This window comes from Mustela putorius, unplaced genomic scaffold, assembly GCF_011764305.1.
Source record: "Mustela putorius furo isolate JIRA1106 unplaced genomic scaffold, ASM1176430v1.1 tig00003850_pilon_pilon_pilon, whole genome shotgun sequence".
Taxonomy (NCBI): domain Eukaryota; kingdom Metazoa; phylum Chordata; class Mammalia; order Carnivora; family Mustelidae; genus Mustela; species Mustela putorius.
This window is the reverse complement of record NW_025422002.1, coordinates 7,719,501-7,743,281: the sequence shown is the minus strand read 5'-3', so window position 1 is coordinate 7,743,281 and position 23,781 is coordinate 7,719,501. Positions and strand designations below refer to the sequence as shown.

At 37.1% G+C, this 23,781-nt stretch overlaps 1 protein-coding gene across 2 annotated transcripts in view; it reads right to left on the bottom strand.

Annotated features, from left to right (window-relative positions):
• The window catches only part of GRM7 (glutamate metabotropic receptor 7), a 911,662-nt gene that overhangs the window by 616,402 nt on the left and 271,479 nt on the right, over positions 1-23,781 (bottom strand). For both annotated transcript variants that reach the window (XM_004738422.3, XM_045063251.1), the window contains exon 2: positions 12,147-12,363. In XM_004738422.3, the coding sequence (XP_004738479.1) occupies positions 12,147-12,363 (217 nt within the window). The remainder of the gene's footprint in view (positions 1-12,146; positions 12,364-23,781) is intronic.

The following is a 23,781-nucleotide window of genomic DNA, read 5'->3' as shown; positions in this document are numbered from 1 at the left end:
TAGTGCAATTGCTGGGTCATAGGGCAGTTCTATTTTCAACATTTTGAGGAACCTCCATGCTGTTTTCTAGAGTGGCTGCACCAGCTTGCATTTAGTGATCCTTTGGATTTAAATAAAAAAAAATCAATATTATATGTACAAACCTGTTATATTTCTTTTCAAAGAAGGTAAATTTCCTTGGGAATGCTGAAGTTGTTAAGATTATCATTACAGACTTCTGTAATCATTACAGACTTCTGTAATGATAATCTTAACAAAGAAATGTGAAAAGAAATATAACAGGTTTGTACATATAATATTGATTTTTTTTTTAATTTAAATCCAAAGGATCACTAACAGCCTAAGAAAAATAAAGCTTTTTCATAAGTGGACACTTAAAGTAAGCATTCTTTCATTTTTAGGTGCTTCTAATATATACCTCAAATGTTTCTCTTAAGACTTGTATCACCATCATGATGACTTGACTTTTAGTATCTACCCATGTATGTACAAATCTATGTTGTTACTATATACTAGTTTCTCAAAGGATTGCCTAAATAGTATGGCTTGTAAAGAGTGATGACATCCCATTGATAGCTATCTAAAAAAGAGTTTGCATGACAATTAATGTCAACTCTAAGATATTAATATAATAGGATAACACCAGCTAATCACTATTGGCAGTGTGTTTAAAGTGCCTATTATTTAAGATACCCAGCCAAAAGAGTAACAAATTTGAAACATCAGGAATAGGCAAATTTGAAGCTACCCAAGGTCCAAGTATTTCAAAGTCTTAAGGTAGTATGTATTTAGGATGGCTGCTGACCCTTCAGTTTGCCTGAGAGTGCTAATGCAACTGATGGAAGGCTTTGTAGAATTTCCTATAATCTCTTGAAAGATTTAACAGCAGGGATCCATTTGCGAAGTAAAAGGAAAACAGATCCCTCAGCTAGAGCCTCAAGCCTCAAAGAGGCTCCATTTACCCACATCAGTTCAAAATATAAAATTATTTAGGAAGGAGCTGGAGTCCAGTAAATAGATATTTCACAAGCAACCAATTATTAATTTAAGTTTTCTTGAACTAGGCTATCTATTTTCTAGAACTATCCATTTGACTAATTCCAGTGCCCATCTCCTTGCCACTATTTTGATGAATATTTCACTTTTCTGTGTGGATTCTGTTCAAAACTCCCTCCCCTTTTTACTTGCCTATCCCAGTGGAATGAAGCACTGAGCTGGCCTCTGGCAAAGGCAACCAAAAAATAATATATTTTGGAGTATGACCACCCCCAACTTTTGGTTAGAGCACTGAAATTACTTTGGGAAACGTCTCTTCTCCACCGTGCATGGCCTTAGTGGGACTCAAAATCAAGTCTCCTACTTTCCCACAACTAAAACATAAGCTTGCCCACTAAGCACTTAAACTCTATATGTTTCCTTCTAGTCTACAGGCAGTTATTCTATTTTTTTTTTTTTACTGCAATTTCTCCCTCTTGCTACCATGCATCAAAACCTGTGAGATTCAAGTTGAGTCTCTTCCAATAAATACTTTTGTAAAGACCAAGAAAAGAAAGCCTCACTTGAAGGCAGAATGCAGCATCACTAAGTAGGGAGAATAAATCTAACACTCTGCCTCTAAGGTTTAGTGGATATATTATTATGTAAAAGCGTGGTTACTTTCCAATATAAATTCTGGGGTACATACTTACCTCAGAACAACAATGTTCTTCTCCCCTACCCAACTGACCATGAAATTCTATTGTTCATTAGAATTCTCTACTTTTGAGTCTCTTCCATATTTTAAGTTGAGCTATGTTCCTTTTTCAATACATCTTTAACCTCAGTACCAGAATCCTATGTCCTTCCTCTACAAAGCATGGGCTACATATGGTAATCATACCAAGTAGGTGAGAAAATCAGGAGTTCCCTTTATCTTCAGATCCTTTCATATGCCTATGTGATGCTCAGGTGCACTGAAGGTAGGTAGAAAGGGTGAGAAGGAATTGCTGAGATGTCTTTTCTAGTGTCTATTCCTTCATGCAGCAAAAAACATTCTGTCATCATCTATTTCCAGTCGCACATCCACAGTGACAGTCCATTTTTGCCTGGGAGAAACCTACCCTTTACCATCTGGATGATAGGCATTTGAGAATCGTCAGAATCAAGAAAGGCCAGTTTTCTCAATAAACATGGGATGACTTTACAAAGCAAAGGAGCAGTATGTTAATTCCCAGTCAGTTACTGTAGGACTTAGGGCTGAAATGAGAAGTTTTTGGCCCAAAGCCAGAGCATTTTCTGCAATAATTTCCATGTTGTGTGGAAGAACATTTTATATCATAGTAATTCAAAATGCATTCTTTTTTTCAAAGCAATGCTATTTCTTCTATCCTTTAAAAATTAAAATACCATTACATATATATATATATATATATATATATTTTTTTTTTTAATATGACTCTCTCTTCCTAAAATGGCATTCATTACCCCATTTAGGTCAACCTTCTCTGCCAATTCCTTTGAGGCTTAGCTATGCATCTATTTTCTTCTAGAGTTCCCCTTACAGCATGCCTCAACGAGGCTGTTTTCATGGCTCTACTTAGGTATTTCTACTCTTAGAAAGCAAAGATTATTATTACTATTGCCTTGTGGTTGTTACTACTATAATTATTATTTATGACTATTATGCTAGAACAGTATCTGACACAAAGTACTCAGACATACACTGTATGAAGGAAGGCAGACTAGCAGATATTTTATGCCTCTTTTTCCTTCTAAAAAATCAGTTTATTACAACAGATTAATGATAAGTTTAGAAAGCTTAATTGCAGAAACTTCCAACAGTTTCACTGTGCCAACTATAGCCATTAAATCATTACCTCTTCCATTATTAAAAGACCATTTTTAAATTAAATGTGCATTTATTGAGCTTATTCTATATTGGACATTATCCTGGGTATAGAGTATTGAAAGACAAATAAAACATAAGCCTATCCTCAATAAATTTACATTATAATGGGAGAGGATAATTAGACAGATTACAATAACATGCAATCAATTCTATGACAGAGTTATGCAAAAGGTATTATGGAACTTATAGAAGAGACACTCTCAATTATATTAATGAAGGTAAAAGCCAAACAACTGAAGTAAAGCCTGTCTAGATTAAGTAGAAAATAAATTAAAAATTTAAATTATTATTTTAAAGTGTTGTTTTTTTGTTTTTTGTTTTTTGCTTTTTTGTTTGTTTGTTTGTTTTTGAGAGAGAGTGCACATGCACACGCACCCACACAGGAACAGGAAGGGAGTGGCAGGAGGAAGGAGAGAATCTTGAGCAGGCTTCACACCCCCCAGGGAGCCTGATATGGGTCTTGATCTCACGGCCATGAAATCATGACCTGAGCTGAAATCAAAAGCCACATACTCTGGGGTGCCTGGGTGGCTCAGTGGGTTAAAACCTCTGCCTTTGGCTCGGGTCATGATCCCAGGGTCCTGGGATCGAGACCCGCACTGGGCTCTCTGCTCAGTGGGGAGCCTACTTCCTCCTCTCTCTCTCTCTCTCTGCCTCTCTGCCTACTTGTGATCTCTGTCTGTCAAATAAATAAATATATCTAAAAAAAAGTCACATACTCAAACTGGCTGAGCCACCCAGGTGCAATCTTAAATTATTATTTAAATTATGCTGGACACCCCATAGAATCCCTAGGGAGGCCAGGGAACCAAAGTCAGAAAATGAGCCAAAACAAAGAATGACTAAGCTATCAATACCAAGGCCAAAAACGGTGTCACAGAACCAAGTTAGCTAGGGCACTGTTCCTGCCACTCTTGGAAGTTGGAGACTGTCCTTCTGCTGCCAATTCATGCTGGATGCCACTCCAGCCTGAGAACATGGATATCACTGCTGCCACTGTCAATGATATGGGTTTCCATTGCTTCTGCTTCTATGCACCCCCAGCTCTTAATTCACCTAGGGTGTGAATGTCTGATTAGGCAAGACTGGGTTGCAGGGCTATGCCTTGGCTTTAAGGGAGGCTGGGAACATGAACACCTAGCAATTTTAGCTCTACAGGGAGATGAAGCTTGTTTCCTCCTTAAGACTTATGCAATTAGTTATTCTCCATGAATTTGTCCAGAGAAGTAGACTTAAAATGGAGCACTGTTAAAATAGACAAATGTATACACTGCAGTCCGAAATAGAATCGCAAAGGAAGATTAAGTCAGGGATGGCTTTTCCCAAGGTGTTCCATTTTGAGAAAATAAATTGAGAGTTAGCTGGCAGTCTAGGCAGAGGTCTAGCATTTACAAAGGAACAGAGTATCCTGATACCTACAGAAGGTTACTGTGGCAGGGTAAAGAGAGTATGTATGGGGGTTGGAGGTGAGAATGAAAGAGGACAGGGACAGTACGTGCATGAGACTGCTGACTGACACACACACTGGGTCAGAAAGGACCCGTATGCCATGCCGGGTCTCTTTTACTTAATATTCTGGGGAAAGGGAGACAGAGAAATTTCTATTTCAGAAAGATTATCATCATAACTGAATGAATACTGTATCAGAGGGGCTAATCTGGAGGCATGGATAGCTGCAGCTATGCGTGAAGGCGAATCAAATGGGGCCCAGAAGTTAACAACAGTGATGGGGTGGCTAAGGGGTCACCCTCAAGATGTGCTAAGAAATGGAGTCAGGGTTAAAATCTAAAATGCTGTGCTAACCCCTGAGAATCCAAAAAATAAAATGAAAATATAAAGCCTTTTCTTGGGGAATTTACAGTTTAGTTTTAAGCACAACTGAAGATAAATGATGTCACAGGAGTTCTTGTGATTGTATGTTTTGAAAATGAGCCTTTAAATGTTTAATACTCGTATTTAAACTAGGACCACTGAACACTTCATTCAGGAAACAATGCAGTTAGGCTTTAAAATGCCTCTGAGTTTTCTGTATTCACCATGACACAGGCAGTGACAAAAACAAAACAAAAAAAACAAAAGGAAAAGAAAGCCCTGAAATCCATCCTAGATGGAGAACTGGGAATTAAAAACATGTTGCATCACACTGCTTCAAGTTTTGTGATGGGATCATAAGACAGAAGAAGGTAGTCGAGTCAGAGAGAGAGCAGCTGTAATAAATCACAGTAAACAGGTATAGGATATAATTTTTTATGACCCACAAGCCACAAAATTATATATCATAAAATTATATATCATAAGTGCTTCATCTACAGGCTTTGTTTTTCTAAAAGGCAAAGGAAGACATGCAATTCCTCCTTCCTCTTCTCCTTCCCTTAAATATTTATTGAATGCCTTTTATATGTCAAATACTATGGTAGATTATAGAGTCACAAGGCTAAGTCCTTGACCTTATAGAGGTTATGGTAGGGTAGGGAAGACTGACAATTTCCACACAGTAAAAGAGAACACTGTATCTCTGAAAGAGAGAGAAGCCCAAAAACCTATAAGGAAAATAAAATCCCATAATTAGAAAATTCAACTAGCTCCTGAGATTTATGAAAAAAAAATCTCAAAAAACAAAAACAAAAACAACTGAGGGTTGTAAAATAGTTATTAATAGTCAATTAGTCTCACTTAAGTATTCTAGGAAAGAATATTCTAGATTAAGATAGAGTACTAAATAAAAGTACGTCTATGGTTTATCTGACTAATAATGGCTAATTACTTTATAAGACCAATTGAGAGGGGCACCTGGGTGGCTCAGTGGGTTAAAGCCTCTACTTTTGGCTCAGGTCATGGTCTCAGGGTCCTGGGATTGAGCCCCACATCGGGCTTCTGCTCAGCAGGGAGCCTGCTTCCTCCTCTCTCTCTGCCTGCCTCTCTGCCTACTTGTGATCTCTGTCTGTCCAATTAATAAATAAAATCTTAAAAAAAAAAAAGACCAATTGAGATATCTGTACTAGTAACTGGCATGAAAGACCAAAAGGATAGTTCATCTGTTATTTCAAATTTTGAAAAGTTGACATCTGTCATAATACCATGGGCAGTAGCAAATCATTACTATTTGTGTCATATTGTGAAGCAGTGGTCATGGGATTCTCCTAAAAATTGTCCGGCAAACTTGAAAGTCATAGTGATGTACTTGTTCTCATAATCTTTGAACCAAATTTGATTCAAAAGTCTAGGATATATTAATGCTGTAAATTCTATCATAAGCATTTACTTTTACCTTTGCTTTAGAAAGAGGAGTCTGTATGTTTAATTTAGGCTATTTGGGTTATTATGTTGACCTGAATATTAAAGTGCATTGGGAGTGAATAATCTCTCATTCTTAGGATATGGAACAACAAATTGTTTTTGTTGCTATTGCATGTGTATTCATTCAAATAAACAGGGCAATTTATGCAAATATCACTGTTTTACAAAAATCTCTTCATCTGAGAAAATCATGTTACAGTCCTCTCTGAAAGTTCAACAAGGAACAGCACCCATGCATATTTAAATATCCAATGACTACATGAGAGAATTACTGAGGTATTCTTTGACAGTTTAGAGAAAGTGTACCTAGGCTTCCATGTTCCAAATGAATTCTATGGCCTCCTGATGGAGGATGGCTCTTTTCCTCAGAGATCATTGTCTTGACTTGTTCTATCAAAGTATGATAAAGGATTGTTCACACATGTTCTTGACTATGTGCCTGATGGATACACCTCACACTCTAGTTCCATAAGTAGAACTGCTTTAGGACTTAAGTTGAAAGTAAGGTTTGGAACTAAAGTATCCTGAAAGGGTAAAACTCTTTTTTTTTTTTTTTTTTTTTAAGATTTGTTTATTTATTTGAGAGAGAGACAGCATGCATGGAAGGGCAGAGGGAGAGGCAGAGAGAGCATCTCAAGCAGACTGCCTGCTGAGGCACAGCACCCACGCAAGGCCTGATCCCACGTGGGGCTTGATCCCAAGATCCTGAGATTATGACCTGAGCCAAAGTTCAAGGTTTAACTGACTGAGCTACCCAGGCATCCCAGGTGAAACTCTTAAAGACATTTATAAAAGAGAAGAATCCTAATCTTCAAAGTCAAACTGTTCAGGAAGAATGGAAGTAACCCCTTCAAGCCTGCTAGCATACACAGACACATCAATGAGCTTATGCTTTTTCTCACTCACATTCTCTCCCTCTCTTTCTCTCCATACACATACAATACATATATAGGACATTATGAATATTTAACCTCCTTTTCATCTTATGCGTCTTATCTAATGAAAGCATGTTAGCAAAAATAGTAACTCAGCTATTATATACACTTATAGGTTATATTATATTATATAATTATATGTATTTTGTTTTTTTTTGTTTTTTTTTAATATAATTTTTTATTTTTTATAAACATATATTTTTATCCCCAGGGGTACAGGTCTGTGAATCACCAGATTTACACACTTCACAGCACTCACCAAAACACATACCCTCCCCAATGTCCATAATACCACCACCTTCTCCCAAACCCCCTCCCCCCAGCAACCCTCAGTTTGTTTTGTGAGATTAAGAGTCACTTATGGTTTGTCTCCCTCCCAATCCCATCTTGTTTCATTTATTCTTCTCGTACCCACTTAAGCCCCCATGTTGCATCACCACTTCCTCATATCAGGGAGATCATATGATAGTTGTCTTTCTCTGCTTGACTTATTTCGCTAAGCATGATACGCTCTAGTTCCATCCATGTTGTCGCAAATGGCAAGATTTCATTTCTTTTGATGGCTGCATAGTATTCCATTGTGTATATATACCACATCTTCTTGATCCATTCATCTGTTGATGGACATCGAGGTTCTTTCCATAGTTTGGCTATTGTGGACATTGGTGCTATAAACATTCGAGTACACGTGCCCCTTTGGATCACTACGTTTGTATCTTTAGGGTAAATGCCCAATAGTGCAATTGCTGGGCCATAGGGCAGTTCTATTTTCAACATTTTGAGGAACCTCCATGCTGTTTTCCAGAGAGGTTGCACCAGCTTGCATTCCCACCAACAGTGTAGGAGGGTTCCCCTTTCTCCGCATCCTCGCCAGCATCTGTCATTTCCTGACTTGTTGATTTTAGCCATTCTGACTGGTGTGAGGTGATATCTCATTGTGGTTTTGATTTGTATTTCCCTGATGCTGAGCGATATGGAGCACTTTTTCATGTGTCTGTTGGCCATCTGGATGTCTTCTTTGCAGAAATGTCTGCTCATGTCCTCTGCCCATTTCTTGATTGGATTATTTGTTCTTTGGGTGTTGAGTTTGCTAAGTTCTTTATAGATTCTGGACACTAGTCCTTTATCTGATATGTCGTTTGCAAATATCTTCTCCCATTCTGTCAGTTGTCTTTTGATTTTGTGAACTGTTTCCTTTGCTGTGCAAAAGCTTTTGATCTTGATGAAATCCCAATAGTTCATTTTTGCCCTTGCTTCCCTTGCCTTTGGCGTTGTTCCTAGGAAGATGTTGCTGCGGCTGAGGTCAAAGAGGTTGCTGCCTGTGTTCTCCTCAAGGATTTTGATGGATTCCTTTCGCACATTGAGGTCCTTCATCCATTTTGAGTCTATTTTTGTGTGTGGTGTAAGGAAATGGTCCAATTTCATTTTTCTGCATGTGGCTGTCCAATTTTCCCAGCACCATTTATTGAAGAGGCTGTCTTTTTTCCATTGGACATTCTTTCCTGCTTTGTCGAAGATTAGTTGACCATAGAGTTGAGAGTCTATTTCTGGGCTCTCTATTCTGTTCCATTGATCTATGGGTCTGTTTTTGTAATACATAAAACCTTGTAGTTCTGGCTGAAGGCAGATGTCATCCATCACTTATATTATTTTCAAATTTTTAAAACTCAAAAAGTAACTCTACTAATGAGTAAGGGACAGGTGAGGTTATGGAGATACAGGTTGGGGACTACCTGACCAGGCTCACAGAAATCCCAGATATGGAGAAATGTTATAGACAAGTTATTAACCAGAGAGAAGGAAACAACAAATCCACCTTGTCTGTTCTAAATATTGGCAAGATATTTTCATATTTACAAAGCCACCTGTTTGTCTTCAATGTTATAGACAAGGTATTTGCCAAGTGCCCTGGTCAGTTTTCTATAAAACACTAACCATAAAATCCCTCAATGGCAACCCATTCGGGCCCCCTCACTCTAAAGAACTCCTTTTCTTTCATTTCTGTTCTCACCTTCCCTTAATCAACTTTCACTTCACTTCACCCAGTTGTCTGACAGATTCATTCTTCGACTCTGTGAGACAAGAACCCTGCAACTGTGTGAGGCACTAATAAGAATCTGGTATTGTTAGGTTTGAAGTGATTCCCTATGTATGATCGTACTTAACGTTACTAACCTGATGAAGCAGGTATTAATTTCATTCTCTACATGAGGAAGCTGAGACCTTCAAAGTTAAATCATGTATCAAAAGTTTTATAGCATGGAAGTAATAATGCCTGTTTCTCAATTTCCCATCCTTCTGACATCAGAGTGCTTACTTTTCTCTACGCCCCACCACCCCTCCTACACATGCATGTGGACCTGAATATTTCTTTGGGGACAAGGTTCTACATTCCTCAGACAAGAGGAAAAAAAGTAGACATTTAAAATTACCCTTAAAAATTCCTTAAGCATATATACTTCTAAGAAATTCCAATAAAGCAATTTTTTTTCTTTTCTTTTTTTTTTGTTTCTGAATTAGAATACATCACTGTTTCTTTGGCTAAATATCAGAGGAAGCAACTGGATTATTTTAGAGACTATGGCATATGATTATATATCTGTCTACTGAAGTCATGCTTGGGGTAGGAAGATGCTTATATTACGAGGCCACAGAAGTGACAACAGCTGAAGAAGCAGTACAATCGTGTTTCCCACCTCAAGTTTTCTCTAAGTAATGTACACATTGGAGAGTAAAGGTCCTACATGCCATTTAAGTTGCAATATCCTCTCCTTTCTTTTCATTAGGAGAGGAACAGGGTGTTTGCTAAGCTCGTGAGTGCATTCACTTATATTAATTGCACGTATGCTCTGGTTTCAATGAAATTTATTATAAATACACAGTGAATATCATAATACTTATAGGAAAATAACCCTCAATATTTTCTTGCAATTCTGCAACTGGCTTTTTAGTAGTTACTCTCATCCCCAAATTCAAAGGCTCTTAAACTGAAGAATCTCATCCGAAATGCCTGCCGATGATACAATTTTTATTTCTGCACAGGGTCATTTCACTGTATGTTTAACAAAAATTATGAGCTTGGAGTTCACACTGTATTGCAACAGCTTTTCCTTTCTGCAGTGTCATTATAAAGCAGACTCTGATATTGTATCTTAAGTTATCACCAAGTGACACTAGGAATAAACAACCATATGAAACTCACCACTGATCTATCTATAAAATATAGTCTTATATAAAGGATCCAAAGCAAACATTTGCCTTGTTCCTGTCCTTTACTGAACAATCAACATGATTTAGACCTCATGGACACCACATTTTGTAACAAAATAGGTACTGTTCTTTGCTTTATCCGATACAAAGATCAGCATTAAATCTGAGACCAACTTGCAGCAATTATGTAGAATAAGATGATATCTGAACTGTGTCTCTGAGTCTTACCTTACTATTTTACCCATATTTTCTATTTATCTTTTATATTGGCTTTTATGCTCATATTTTAGTTATTTCTCTAAATTGGCTTCTAGCATTTGGATCAAAATAAGAGTCAAAAAAACAAAGAAAGAAATAAAAAATGCAGTTATCAAAGCTGATAAGGTATGGCTTTAGAGATTCACAAAGTGAACTATTAATGATGCCTATAAGTCAAAGCATGCATGACACAAACCCAGATTTAAGTTTTCTTTCCTAATCAGAGAATTTCTGGCTGAACTATACTGAGTATGTTTCCCTTGGAAACACTGTGGCTGAGACTGTAGTACTGAATGAGACAGACAGGATCCCCTCTTAGAGTCTATGGGGCAAGACAGAAAACACTGACAACAACAAATTATACTAGTATGTGACAAGTGCTGTGGGAGAAGACACTAAAAATACAACCAAGTGGGTAGACCCAAGGAAGTTTGGAGTATGCTTATATATAAACCTAGATATGGCATTTAGGATGAGACCTGTCAACAGTCAAGAGTTTTCTAGTCAAAGGTATGAAGAGTAAGAACACTTCAGTCAGATGGAAAAGTATAAAAAGGACCCAGTTCTCAAGTGAATTATTCAAATTAGAGCAAACACTAAGGGACTGAGTTAAAATCATGGGATTTATACAAGCCCTGGCTCCCTTTTTCAGTCGCCACATGCAGATATACCATCTATTCACTAAAACATAACATGTCTTGGTGAAACTGTAGTCTGACAGTCAAGTATTCAAAACCATGTCTTCAGGATTTATGACATCTTTCCTCATGAAAAGGACCTTTCCTGTGTGTGTGTGTGTTTGCCTTAACGGTCAGCTACACATTTATTGTATCCAATATTTCCGTATGGGGAAGCCTCAATATTTATTGCCAGAATTCTGAAATGTGAAGATTCTATCTCATTTTTCAAAATCTCCCCAATGGCAACCAGCTGGCCAAACACTTGAACTCATTACTTCCATTTTGAGCTAATGAAACATGAAAGAATCTACTACAAGTACTATTTAATCGAACTGTTTTTGTCAAAATAAAGTTCCAAAGATTATTTGGCTAAATACAGTCTACCATCCAGATAATTTGCTTAACTTTGTTGTGGATAAGTCATTCAGAGTTGTCACTGTCATTTTTCTTCAAAGCAAAGAGCCCCCCATGATTAGTGTCTCATAATTTTAAACAATTTGTGCATTTTAGAGAGGGGCAGAGAGGAAGGACACGCACACTCAGCAGCACCGCCTCAGGTTTCTGTATGCAGCCTGCAATCCACACCATTACTCATTACACAGAAGTAAGGTACCAGATTAAGTGCATATTCTCTTGTCTTCCTTTCTGCTACCGAAACTTAAAGGACTCCAGTTTCACACTTTTGAAAATATTCTCTTCAAAAATGGCAAAGTGTTATACATAAAGTCTTTACCAATTTACTTAATAGGCAGTAGGAATGTGAGAGTAGGGGTATGGTGATTATCTACAGGGTTGGTTTGATATGACAAAGACTGGAAAGGACATTAAAAGCCATAGACATGTGAAGACGGTCATTTGACCAATGCAATCTCTTCCTACCTGCCTCTTTGGAAATCTGTGTGAAGGATTCCACACCTTTCTCTCCATAACTCCCTTCAGATGCAAGGGTAGACACATAATTCCAGCCTAGGGCCTTCACAATGTCCACCATAGCCTGAGCTTGGAAGGAGTCGGGTGGGACCACACGAGAGAAGAAGTCGTAGCGTCGGTCATCACTTAACTCAGGTGCTGTTGATGCGTAACTGATCTGGGGAATCTGGAAAGAAAGGAAAGCACCACATGAGAAAGCACACGACCAGGATGTGAGAGACTCATTTATACTTAGGATAATTTGCTCAAAATACAGGGCTTGAGCTCCAAAGAGGATGTGTGTTTTAGCAAACAACACCCTGCAACTGTGAACCATCTAAATGCAACCAACTACTTTCAGACAGCACAAAAGGGTATACTTTTGTGCCTTGGCCTTTTGGTTCCTCCTCAGAGAGAAAGAGGATGGCATGGGAATCATATGAGTCTTGGTGCTTAGGAGAAAAGAGTTTGCAAACATTCTGACCAACACTTAGAATCATGCTTTAATTTTTTTTAACTTATATATTTATTTGAGAGAGAGAATGCAAGCAGGAGTAGGATGGAGGGGCAGAGGGAGAAGGAAAAGCAGGCTCTCTGCTCAATGGGGAACCAGTCATAGGGTTTGATCCCTGGACCTCTGCGATCATGACCTGAGCCAAAGGTAGGCATTTAACCGACTGAACCACCAAGGTGCCCCCATGCTTTACTTCTTAAAAACTATTAGACACCACCACCCCCACCACCACAAAAACACAACTGCCTAACTGGAATTTGTATAGAGATTGGTTTAGTTGACCCAGCTCATGAATATTGGTGGAAGTCATTAGACATCTAACATTGAGTACCAACCATCTGTGAAGAAACACCTAAGCGAGCTGCATGCATTATTTCATGTATTATTCATAAGAATATTATGAAGTAGCTAAGTAACACCCTGAGAACCAGGCCAGGGGGTTCCTTGCCACAAAGCCTTCTCTTCAGTAGTCCCTGTACTCTGGAGGGCCTTCCTCAAAATTTCTTAAGCTCCTCTTTGGGTGATGATAGAGGGCTGGCAGTTCTGCTTGTGTCAAGCCCATAGGGGTGCCTGATTCCCATTTTTCCATTTAGACAGTCCTCCAGTCCCTTACCCTGCTTGGTATTAACCAGGTCTCCTAAAAGCTCTAGAACTTATACCTGTGAGGATCATCCTTGGCCCCAATAGCAGCCCCCTCATTCCAGAAGGGTAGCCTAACATGCAGATTTCTCCCATCACCTGATATAGCACTTGTTTCCTAAGATCGCATGAGATTAGGCTATCTAAGAAGGCCTGACATCCTGAATTTAGCTCAAATTATGTATACATAAAGAGGCCCTACAAAAAATGTTTGCTTGGGATTCCAAATACCCAAGAGGAAACCCCGAATTAGCCATCAGTTAGGACCCTGCCTAGGTCCTAACTTAGGAACTCTAAACCACTTATGACTACAATACATTGTCCCCTTGGTCTTCTAACCTCAGCATGCAATAGACTATGATTGGTACCATTAATCTGCCTGTAAGAATGAGCAACTTCACAAAATTCTGCTTGCATATACTCCCCCCAGAACTTACTCTTGCTTTATCATATGGATTTCTGAAGTATCTACAGACCAGTTTTGATCTTTGCTCAAGCAAAGCCCAAAGGTCACTCTGCTCCAAAAATGCCAAAGTTACACTGGAGTCAATTCTTTGAGCCCTGAAAAATTCTACTCAGTGTTTATCTATTCCTCTCCTTCCAGTGCAGTTTGACTAAAGTAAACCCATTTACTGTTGTTTAAAGCTGGTTACCACCTCTGTAAAGCTCATTTTCCTAAGAACGTTCCTAGGTCATCATTACTCTACCAAGTCAGACAGCCCTGACAATAGATAATACCCACCAGGCAGCCCATACTTGATGCATTTTCCTCCTTGTCCACGGGGGGCACTGTCACTGATTCAAAGCCCAAAATCAGTGTGACAAAGTCAGCTGATAAGGAGAAACTCGTTGTAGTAGTAGGTGTTGTGAGATGTAATGGAAATAAAATGGGATTTAGTATTGACAGGATCCAGAACCAAAGTCTGATGTTTCTCTTCATGACAGTGTGCTCTTGAGAAGTTGTTTTTTTTTGTTGTTGTTGTTTGTTTGTTTGTTTTAAATTCAATGAGGTATCATTAATAAAAGGTTGTTTTGAGGGATAAGAATAATGATTATGCTATGCTTAGCATAATGCTGGGACGGACTGGTTGATTCATACATGGGGGTGATGATAATCAAAACAGACAACAGTGTGTCTTTCCTTACTAAGTTTACCCATTACTCATATTTGACTTCCCAAGTACTCCATGGCACATTATCACATACATTTCCCTTACTGTCTAAGGGAAGAATTTTTTTTTATATATTTCTGTCATTATTGCTTTAGAAATAATGCCTATTATTTATCCAACTCTTTCTTACAGCCAGTTATGTTCTAAAAGTTTCCTATGCATGAGTTTATCTAACCATCAGTAAATATTCTTTACTATATTAGATTACTACCTCATTTTATATAAGTGGAAATTGAGAGTTCAAAGTAGAATGTGACCTTGCCTCAAGTCACAAAGTTGTAAGAAAGAGAGCAGTACTCACATCTGAAACTATCCGGTGCGAACTTCTGAACTCTCTTCTGATACTTTGCTCTATTGCTGGTAAACCATTTTAATAAGAAGAATAAAACAAGGAAGGCAAGTAGATATTTGGAGTTCACAGCACTGACTACAGAGCCACTAAATGTTTTTTAGTGATCATTCTTAGACTGTTACTCAAACATTTTATGTAAACACCTTGTTGAAGCCGATATAGATATCTTAGTAAAATGAGCTCCATATGTTTCATTTATCATTCCAAGCTTATGAATTTTAGGTAAGGAAAACATCAAATGAATAAAGACTCTGGGTGGGAAAAAAGGAAGGGATTAAAGGGAGGGATGAAGAGAGAGGGAGAGAGGAGAATAGTGGAGAGAGAGACAGACATTTTCATATAAGAAATAAAAAGGAAAGAAGCCAAGCATGTCAACACATTTCCATCAAGTTCAACTTGTGGAAATGTGAAAGCTTCATGCTGTTGCACAGATGCCTTTGCTGCCAAAAGTCCTTTTCTACCTTTGAGACAGTGCTAATGAAGATAGATCCAGCCCTCTACTTGAATTTGCATTTATGTAGCTGCTGTAAAAAATCAGAATTGTAAAGCACTCCCAATACAAGTGCATTTTCTAAACTGTATCCCAAGTTGAGTGATGAAAATCCTGGTGAAACAATTTTTTCCCTCATCCTTTCAAAGTGGTCACTATCTGGAGTCTATCTCTTTATCATAAATAAGACATATCTCCTGGTTTAAGATTCATATGCACCTTTAGGATCATGCACACGACTTATACACAGTGTACTTATTCCTACATTATGCATATTTAGAATAAGGAATGAAAGAACAAACGGATTTCATTTCTGTGATAAAAATATAGCTACATAAGGTATGCCTCCTCACAGTAAGAGGGGAGAGACTGCAAGAATTTATGTAACCTATGAAATATGATGCTACTTAAGTAATGTGTTGCATATTTAGTTACTTGTTTTCAAAATAGTATTTAAGCACACCAAGTAATTATTTTGAACTGTATGTTATAATTGGTACCTACAACTGGCCAAATTATTTTTAGTCATCTCCCGTAATTGACCTTCACACTCTCCTTGATACGGTAGCAATACCTTCTCCTGCTACTGAAACCCTCCTGTCTATAGTAATGCAGAATTGATCTTTTGATGAAGTAAATTTAGTGTAATAATACTTTGGCTATAGAAAAGTAAATATTCGATTTCTCTTTGAGATTTCCTTTCTCTGATAAAACAAAAAACAAACCAAAAAAACCCACTAAAGTGTTTTTTTAAAATATTTTATTTATTTATTTGACAGAGAAAGATCACAAGGGGGGTGGAGGTGGAGCAGAGGGAGAGGGATAAGCAGACTTCCCACTGAACAGGGAGCCTAGACCTGGACCTGGACACTGGGCTCAGTCCCAGGATCCCGGGATTAAGACTTGAGCCAAAGGCAGATGCTTAACTGACTGAGCCACCCAGGTGCCCCAGGCACTTTTAATCTTTATCATAGGACAAAATTTTCATTTTATTTTATTATTCTCTACTCTTCATAAAAATTTGCCTATGACATAAATATTTTTTTTTTTTAAGATTTTTTTTATTTGTTTATTTGACAGAAATCACAAGTAGATGGAGAGGCAGGCAGAGAGAGAGAGAGAGGGAAGCAGGCTCTCTGCTGAGCAGAGAGCCCGATGCGGGACTCGATCCCAGGACTCTGAGATCATGACCTGAGCCGAAGGCAGCGGCTCAACCCACTGAGCCACCCAGGCGCCCCATAAATATGGTTTTGTTAATGATGAGTCCCAAAGAGGACTGGGGACATTTATAATCCATTGTAATTGTATGTATATGTTATAATGTATGAACTTGTACTTTTTCTTAGAAATGTATATTATTTGTGAAAAATAGAGAAACAAAAGGAAAATAACTTTAATGACTTCATCCCTGTTAACATTTTATCTCTTTACCGGTTTTTGTTTGTGCATGTGGGTATGCACATACATATTATAAAGTATGAAAATGTGAGTCTTAATCTCTTCTTTCCTCCTCCCCTTACCCCCAGCCTTTCATTTCTCTTTCCCATTCTTTTTGGTTGTATAATATGCTCAGCTAAACCTGTTCTAAGCCTAATGTTCACTGTTGAGTGCTTAAACATTTCCCAAGTTTTTGCCACTAGAAAAAAAAAAAAGAAGATGAATCCTCAAAGTTAATTTTGTGTAGATATCCATGAGCATTTTCCTAGAATATTGTTCAAGTCCCTACCCTCACCAATGTGACAGAAATATTTGAAGCTTATCTTTAAATATTTCCCTATATGGGAATTATTTGGGATTATTGTAGAAGGTAGACCAGCAATCTATAGTGACTTCTCTTAAATGGTTAACTACTTGCCCCAGCAACATATATTAAATAATTAATCATTTTTTTATTGATGAGAAAGACCATCTCCTGTCATGTATTAAATTCTTAAGTATCCTTTGATCTTTGGAGTGTATTCTCATTTCACTTTTCTATCTTCCACGTCTTGGGGCAGTATTTTATTATTTTAGTTCTTATAAGCATAGAGGATTTAGGGCTCTATTAGTTGGAATGTATCCTCTATTCATAGGTGTTCTTTTAAAAATGACCACAGGCAATCACACACGTTTAATTTTCTAGCTGAAATTTTAGCATAATTTTTTTCAAGTTCATAATAAAGTTTCATTAAGATTTTGACAAGAATTACATTATATTTATAAATTAATTTGGGAAGAATTGATACATATATAATATTTTATTTTCCCCATGAGAAAATAACTATTTTCATCCATTCTGTTGTTCATTTTTTTCTCTTAGTAAAATTTTATGACTGTCTCCATATAGGCACACTATTATCTTTATTTCTAGATAATTGGTATTAACTTTATTTGTAGATAATTGTTATTTTTATTGCATTATGAATGATATAACATTTTCATTTTGTTTTCTATTTATTGCTAGTATACAGGAATCTATTAATTTTGTATATTTACTTTGTGACTTACACCCCTGTTAAAATTCTTATTAGTTTTAATAGCTTTCAGTTTATTTCCTTGGAATTTTCAGGTAGGGAAGTTATATTATAAAAATTCATTTAGTTTTATTTTCTAATTACATCAGCTAAAATATCCAGGAAAACAAAAATGATAATGGTGAAAACAGCTTCCCTTTTTCACATTTCTCAAACTGATCATCTGAAGTTAACTAGTGTTTATTTTTATTTCTTATCTTAAGAAATATATGGTCAAATGAAGAATTAAGACTGTCAGTTAAAATCTTATTTTACAAAACAAAACAAAGCAGTGTTTAGATAGAACTCATGGTACTCTAAGTGTCTTCAAAGAGTAGATAAAGCATCCACCTCCACCAAGTCTCTTTTTTAAAGAAAATCTCAATTTCTCTAATTATTTCTCCCAAGGTATGAATCAGGTGACAATAATTACAAGATGGAAACTAGTTTCAAGTAATAAAGTTTTTGAGCTATTCTCACACCTAAAAATTGTCATTTGAAAGCTATGTAGAAACCAAATTCCTTGACCCTTTTTTAAACAGTGAAAAGCAAACAAAATATAAACAGCAATAAAACCATCATTCTTCAAGTTATGAGATGTGACATTTCTCAAACCCATATATTACTCTTAAAATAGAAAAGAGAACAACAACTATACAAAATCCCAATTCACTCTGGTCTTACTTTAACCTTTAAACTATGTATGCACATTTACAATTCTAAGAATTCCTATAAATCTAAGAGAAGTAAGACCAGGGGGAAACTAATTTCAAGAATTTTCAAGAATAATTAAATGGGCATTTAAACAACTTATATCCTCTTTATCTTCTAAAAAATTCAAGTTCATTTGTATCTAACAAATACAGTGACTGTGGTACCTGATTTGTTTGGCATACAGACAGAGTAATCAAGTTAATTCACATCCATTTCCTGGTACTCACAATCACTAGGAGGCCCGCAAGGCTCTCTCCTAGCCTCCAATGTTCTCCCTAGAAAGCCAGAGTTCATGGGAAGGTCAACTGATGAGTTTTGAAACGCTGTGGTTTTCCTTCCGAAATAAGTGTCACAACTTTCAGTATGCTGTTAGTTACCTGTGTAATTATCTGTTTATTCTTCTCTCTTTTTCTGGAGAAAACTTACCCCCATGGAGAACAAGGACCTTGTTCATCTTCGCCACTAGATAGCACTGTGAATGAGTAAGCCAGCAAATGAATGAATAGAATAATCATAAGAGAACAGAATCGTCATCTGCTTGGTTGGTGTGGGCCGAGAGACCCACAGGAGTTGGGAGTTATCCAAGTCTTTGGTGGACCTGTGACTGACAGGTTTAGGCATGGACGCAAATGTCTTCTTTTGCCCTTTTTTTCCCCCTTGGCACACTATTCCCTAGGATTTCCCTCCTCTTCACTGGAATGTAGAATAAGCTGACATTAGTTGGGGATTCAAAGGTAAAGGGAACTTCGGAAATCATTTAGACTGTTCATTCTGTTATTTTCTCTCTTAGACCTAAGATTTGATAATTCTGGGCACCACTGGGCAGTGCCCAGAGTTCAGTCTAACTCTGCAAAATATACTTAAATTTATCATTTTAAATAGGGTCATTCTGCCCTGCTGTCTCCTTAGCTTTTCTGCCTTCCCCAACTAGGCTTGGATGTCAGATGCAAGAAGCAATTAGTATTTGGCATCCCATGTCCTTGGTTCTAGTTAAATGTCTTTGTTCAATGTTAACATTGTCATAAGCAAATTAAAATAGGGGGTAAAAAGGGGAATAAATTAAACAAATCTAGAGAAAATAATTCTATGCCCTGTCTAATAGAAAATCAAATGAATGTGTGATGTACTTTCACTTTTCAAGTGTTGACAAGATTGAAATCTACTAAATTTAATTTATCTCATAATTACTGCAAAGTTAAACATTTCTAAGCTAAGGGATACCTTGGGCTTGGAATAAACACTCTTTTAAGCATCACCTTAGTGTCCAAATCTGCCAAAATAACTGAAAACCCAAATCCAGATTTGGACTGGATTACTCTAATGTTTTAATCAAACTGTTACCATTATCCAACGTAAACTTGATAGTCTTTAAAATAAATTCTTAAATATTTACAAAATGAAAGACCCATTTCACTTATTTAAAAAAAATGAAAGATCTGAAATTGGTTTGATGCATTTTGAACTTCTTCTTCTTTATATTAGAAGGACTGCCTATGACCAGGTTGGTTACCTGGAAACTTGTTATTTTTGTAAAACTGAATGAGGTTTATGGTTCCATGTTCCTGGGAAATCTGCACAGCAAGGAAAGGAAATACAAAATGTACTAATGCTTGTTCCAGAGGGCAGTTTCCATAAAACTTCTTAAAGACAATTTTTGAACGTATCATGTGCAATTAAGATAATGCTTCAGTGTACCTGTTGAGATATTAATGAACTCCCAGTGGGGCATTATTAAGTTCACAGTTAGCAGTAATTTCACTCTTAGTTCTTATTAAGCTCTATTGATATGGATCTGGAAAAGGGGGAAATGAATAAATAAACCTTCCAGGTTCATTCTTTGAAGCATTCTCTTCAATTTATACTTATCTCTTCCCTCAATATCTCAGCTCATATAAGGATGGTTGGACTTCAATCCTGATTTTTGGTGGTATTTATTTATTTCAAAGTACTGAGTAATGATTAATAACTTTCAATTTGTCTAATATCTGGAGTTTCATTCAACTTTAAATTACTCACAACAGAGATTATCATCAAGTATTTCAACTGTTTTTCCTTCATCTTTCATTTCTTTAATTGCATAACACCAAACACCTTCAACATTTCCTGGGTGGTAATAACCATCTTGGCAACCAAGTAGTTCTATGTGTGGATTGCAAGCCAAATTTGTATAATACATGTTTCAAGAAATTTATCTCTCATTTGTTTTATTACAATTTCTTTATTAAATCTCTCTATATATTGGGCTTTTAGATGTGTGATACTTTATATATGTAACCTCATGAACTTTGGCAACAACCCTTAATAGATAAAAATATTACCATCATGAATTTCATTGTTTTGCCTTCTTCTCTCCAAGTTTCTAGAATTGCGGTAAAGATGACCGTGTTTCAGAATCCAGATGTTGGCACATGTGGCCAAATAGAACACATTATTCATATAGCCATTGAGTCAAGGGGAACAACATCACCTGATCTAGACTAATGTGAATAAATGAGATGTAATATAAAGGCAAAGTGAGGCAACCTAATATTTTACGCCTCTCATAGTTGGCAAATGTTAAGAACGGTTAGGAGATGTCCTTGGAACATCTGTGTGTCACTTAGAACTGCCTATGACCAGGTTGGTTACCTGGAAACTTGTTATTTTTGTAAAACTGAATGAGGTTTATGGTTCCATGTTCCTGGGAAATCTGCACAGCAAGGAAATCTGCGTTTTAAATTCAAGTTTTAGATGAGGTTTATGGTTCCATGTTCCTGGGAAATCTGCACAGCAAGGAAATCTGCGTTTTAAATTCAAGTTTTAGAATAATCCTCATTTTTTAATTTTATTATTTTTTATTTTCAATTTTTTTTCAATTAACTAACATATAATGTATTATTGATTTCAAAGGTAGAGGTCAGTGAGTCATTAGTCATATCCAGTGCTCATTACATCAAGTGCCCTCCTTAATGCCCATCAAACAGTTACTTCATTCCCCCACCCACCTCCCCTCCAGCAACTCTCAGTTTATTTGCTATGATTAAGAGTCTCTAATCGCTTGTCTCCCTCTCTGGTTTCATCTTGTTTTATTTTTTTCCTCTCTTCTCCTATGATTCTGTTTTGTTTCATAAATTCCACATACGAGTGAGATCACATGATAATTATCTTTCTCTGATTGACTTATTCTGCTTAGCATAATACACTTTAGTTCCATCCATGGCACCACAAATGGCAAGGTTTCATTTTTGATGGCTACATAGTATTCCATAATATATCTATACCACTTCTTCTTTATCCATTCATCTGTCAATGGACATCTGGGATCTTTCCATAGTTGGGCTATTGTGGACATTGTTGCTGTAAACCTTGGGGTACAGGTGTTCTAATCTTCAAACTCTATCTTGGCATAAGGTCCTCCAGCATTCAGGACTTCTGTTAAGCAGCTATGCTCTTTTTTTCTTTAGATAATGCTTTGAAGATTTAGTTAACTTTGGACCAAGCTGATCCATACTTTCAAAGGACTCAGTGATTGGTTCTATGATGGACTTTCATTTTTTTTTTAATCTAAATCTGGAAAATATATACTGGTTTAGTAATTCCTAACTACTCTGATCTTTAAGAGTCACCCATCTACCTCCCCAGCCATGTTCCGAGTGGGAAGCCCTACTTTATGTAGACATGAAAACACCAAAGTAGGAGAGGGACAGGATCTAGATTGGAGCCTCTCCTTATTTTTCTACCTGTTTGTATTCATTTCCTTCTCTGCACTGCCTGGATGCATACAAGGGAAACAAGGGGGTGATATTTTCTTAAGGGTCCTGAGACCATCATAATTTTGTTGAAGTCACATTCTTGACATCCTGATTCTAATAACTTAGTGTATAAAGTCCCTGGCAGGGGTGCGGGGACACGTCTATCCACACTTCTTATGACCATAAATACCCAAGAAGGGGCACCTGGGTGGATTAGCAGTTAAACATCCAGCTCTTGACTTCAGCTCAGGTCATTGTCTCAGGGTCATGAGATCAAGCCCTACATCAGGCTCCATGCTCAGTGGAGAGTCTGCTTGAGATTCTCTCATTCCCTCTCTAAAATAAATAAACTAATCTTAAAAAAAAAAAAAAAAAAAGACAAAACAAAAAAGAGAAAGCTGGAACTTTTAGATGGTTAACAGGAGCCAAAACAGTGATAACACATGTTATTCCCATCAAGATAGACAAGCTCACCAGGGTTATTTTTCTACCCATAAAATAGGGTTAATCATATAAGCCCAAGCTACATCACAGGGTAAAAGTGAAAGAGCTACAAAACAAAAATTTGACATGTCATACATGGCATACAATGCTGTTTTGTCTGGTGATAATTTGCTTAAAGAAGCATCCTACTTAAAAGTGTGTCTGGGGATATATATGTATATAGTATACAGACATGATCTCTAAGGACTTTTGTAGATTAGATAAATATCTCCACCCACATTTCCATAGCTTCAATGACAACGTTAATGGAGACCTTTCTGATACCCCTAACATAGCACCATAGAAGTCATCAGCATATGCTTTACTAGAGAAACAGAGGAAAATGGGGGGGTGAGTTTTATAACCTTTCAGCCTTCTTCCTGATCCTACACATCTATAAGTTACCTCTGGCCAGTATTCCTGCAGACAACCACATATTAAGAAAAAAAAAAAAAAAGCAACCAAAGTAAGTGTTACTTCAACATTTCTCATATTTATTAGATATGATCCTAGATCTCTTTGAGGCCATGGCGGCCAGAGTCTCACATCTAGAGTGTGGTTTACCGAACACCCAAGGCTGAGTTTTGAGGTTTTCCACTAGCAATATAAATGTCAACTGTCTGTAGAATGGGATTCCTTAAATTTGCTGCTATTGACTTCTGGGATCAGATAATTCTCTCTTGTGGTACAGGGAGGGATCATCTTGGGTGGTGTAGGATGGTTAGTGTCGCCCTTGACCTCTGTCACTAGGTGCCAGTAGCACAACCTGCAGCTGTCACAGTCAAAGATGACTGCAGACAACACAAAATATTGCCATCTGTGTGTGTGTATGTGTTGGGGCAGTCGGAGGGGGCCGGTGCAGGGGGTGAAAAATTGCTTCAGTTGAACCAGTTGAGGTTTGTATGTGGAAAGGACAATTGTAGTCACAACACTGTGGTCATAAAATAAAAATGAAGAGATATTTTTAATGTCTTGCCAACTCAGCTTTACATATTTCCCCCTCTACCTGTCAGTCTTT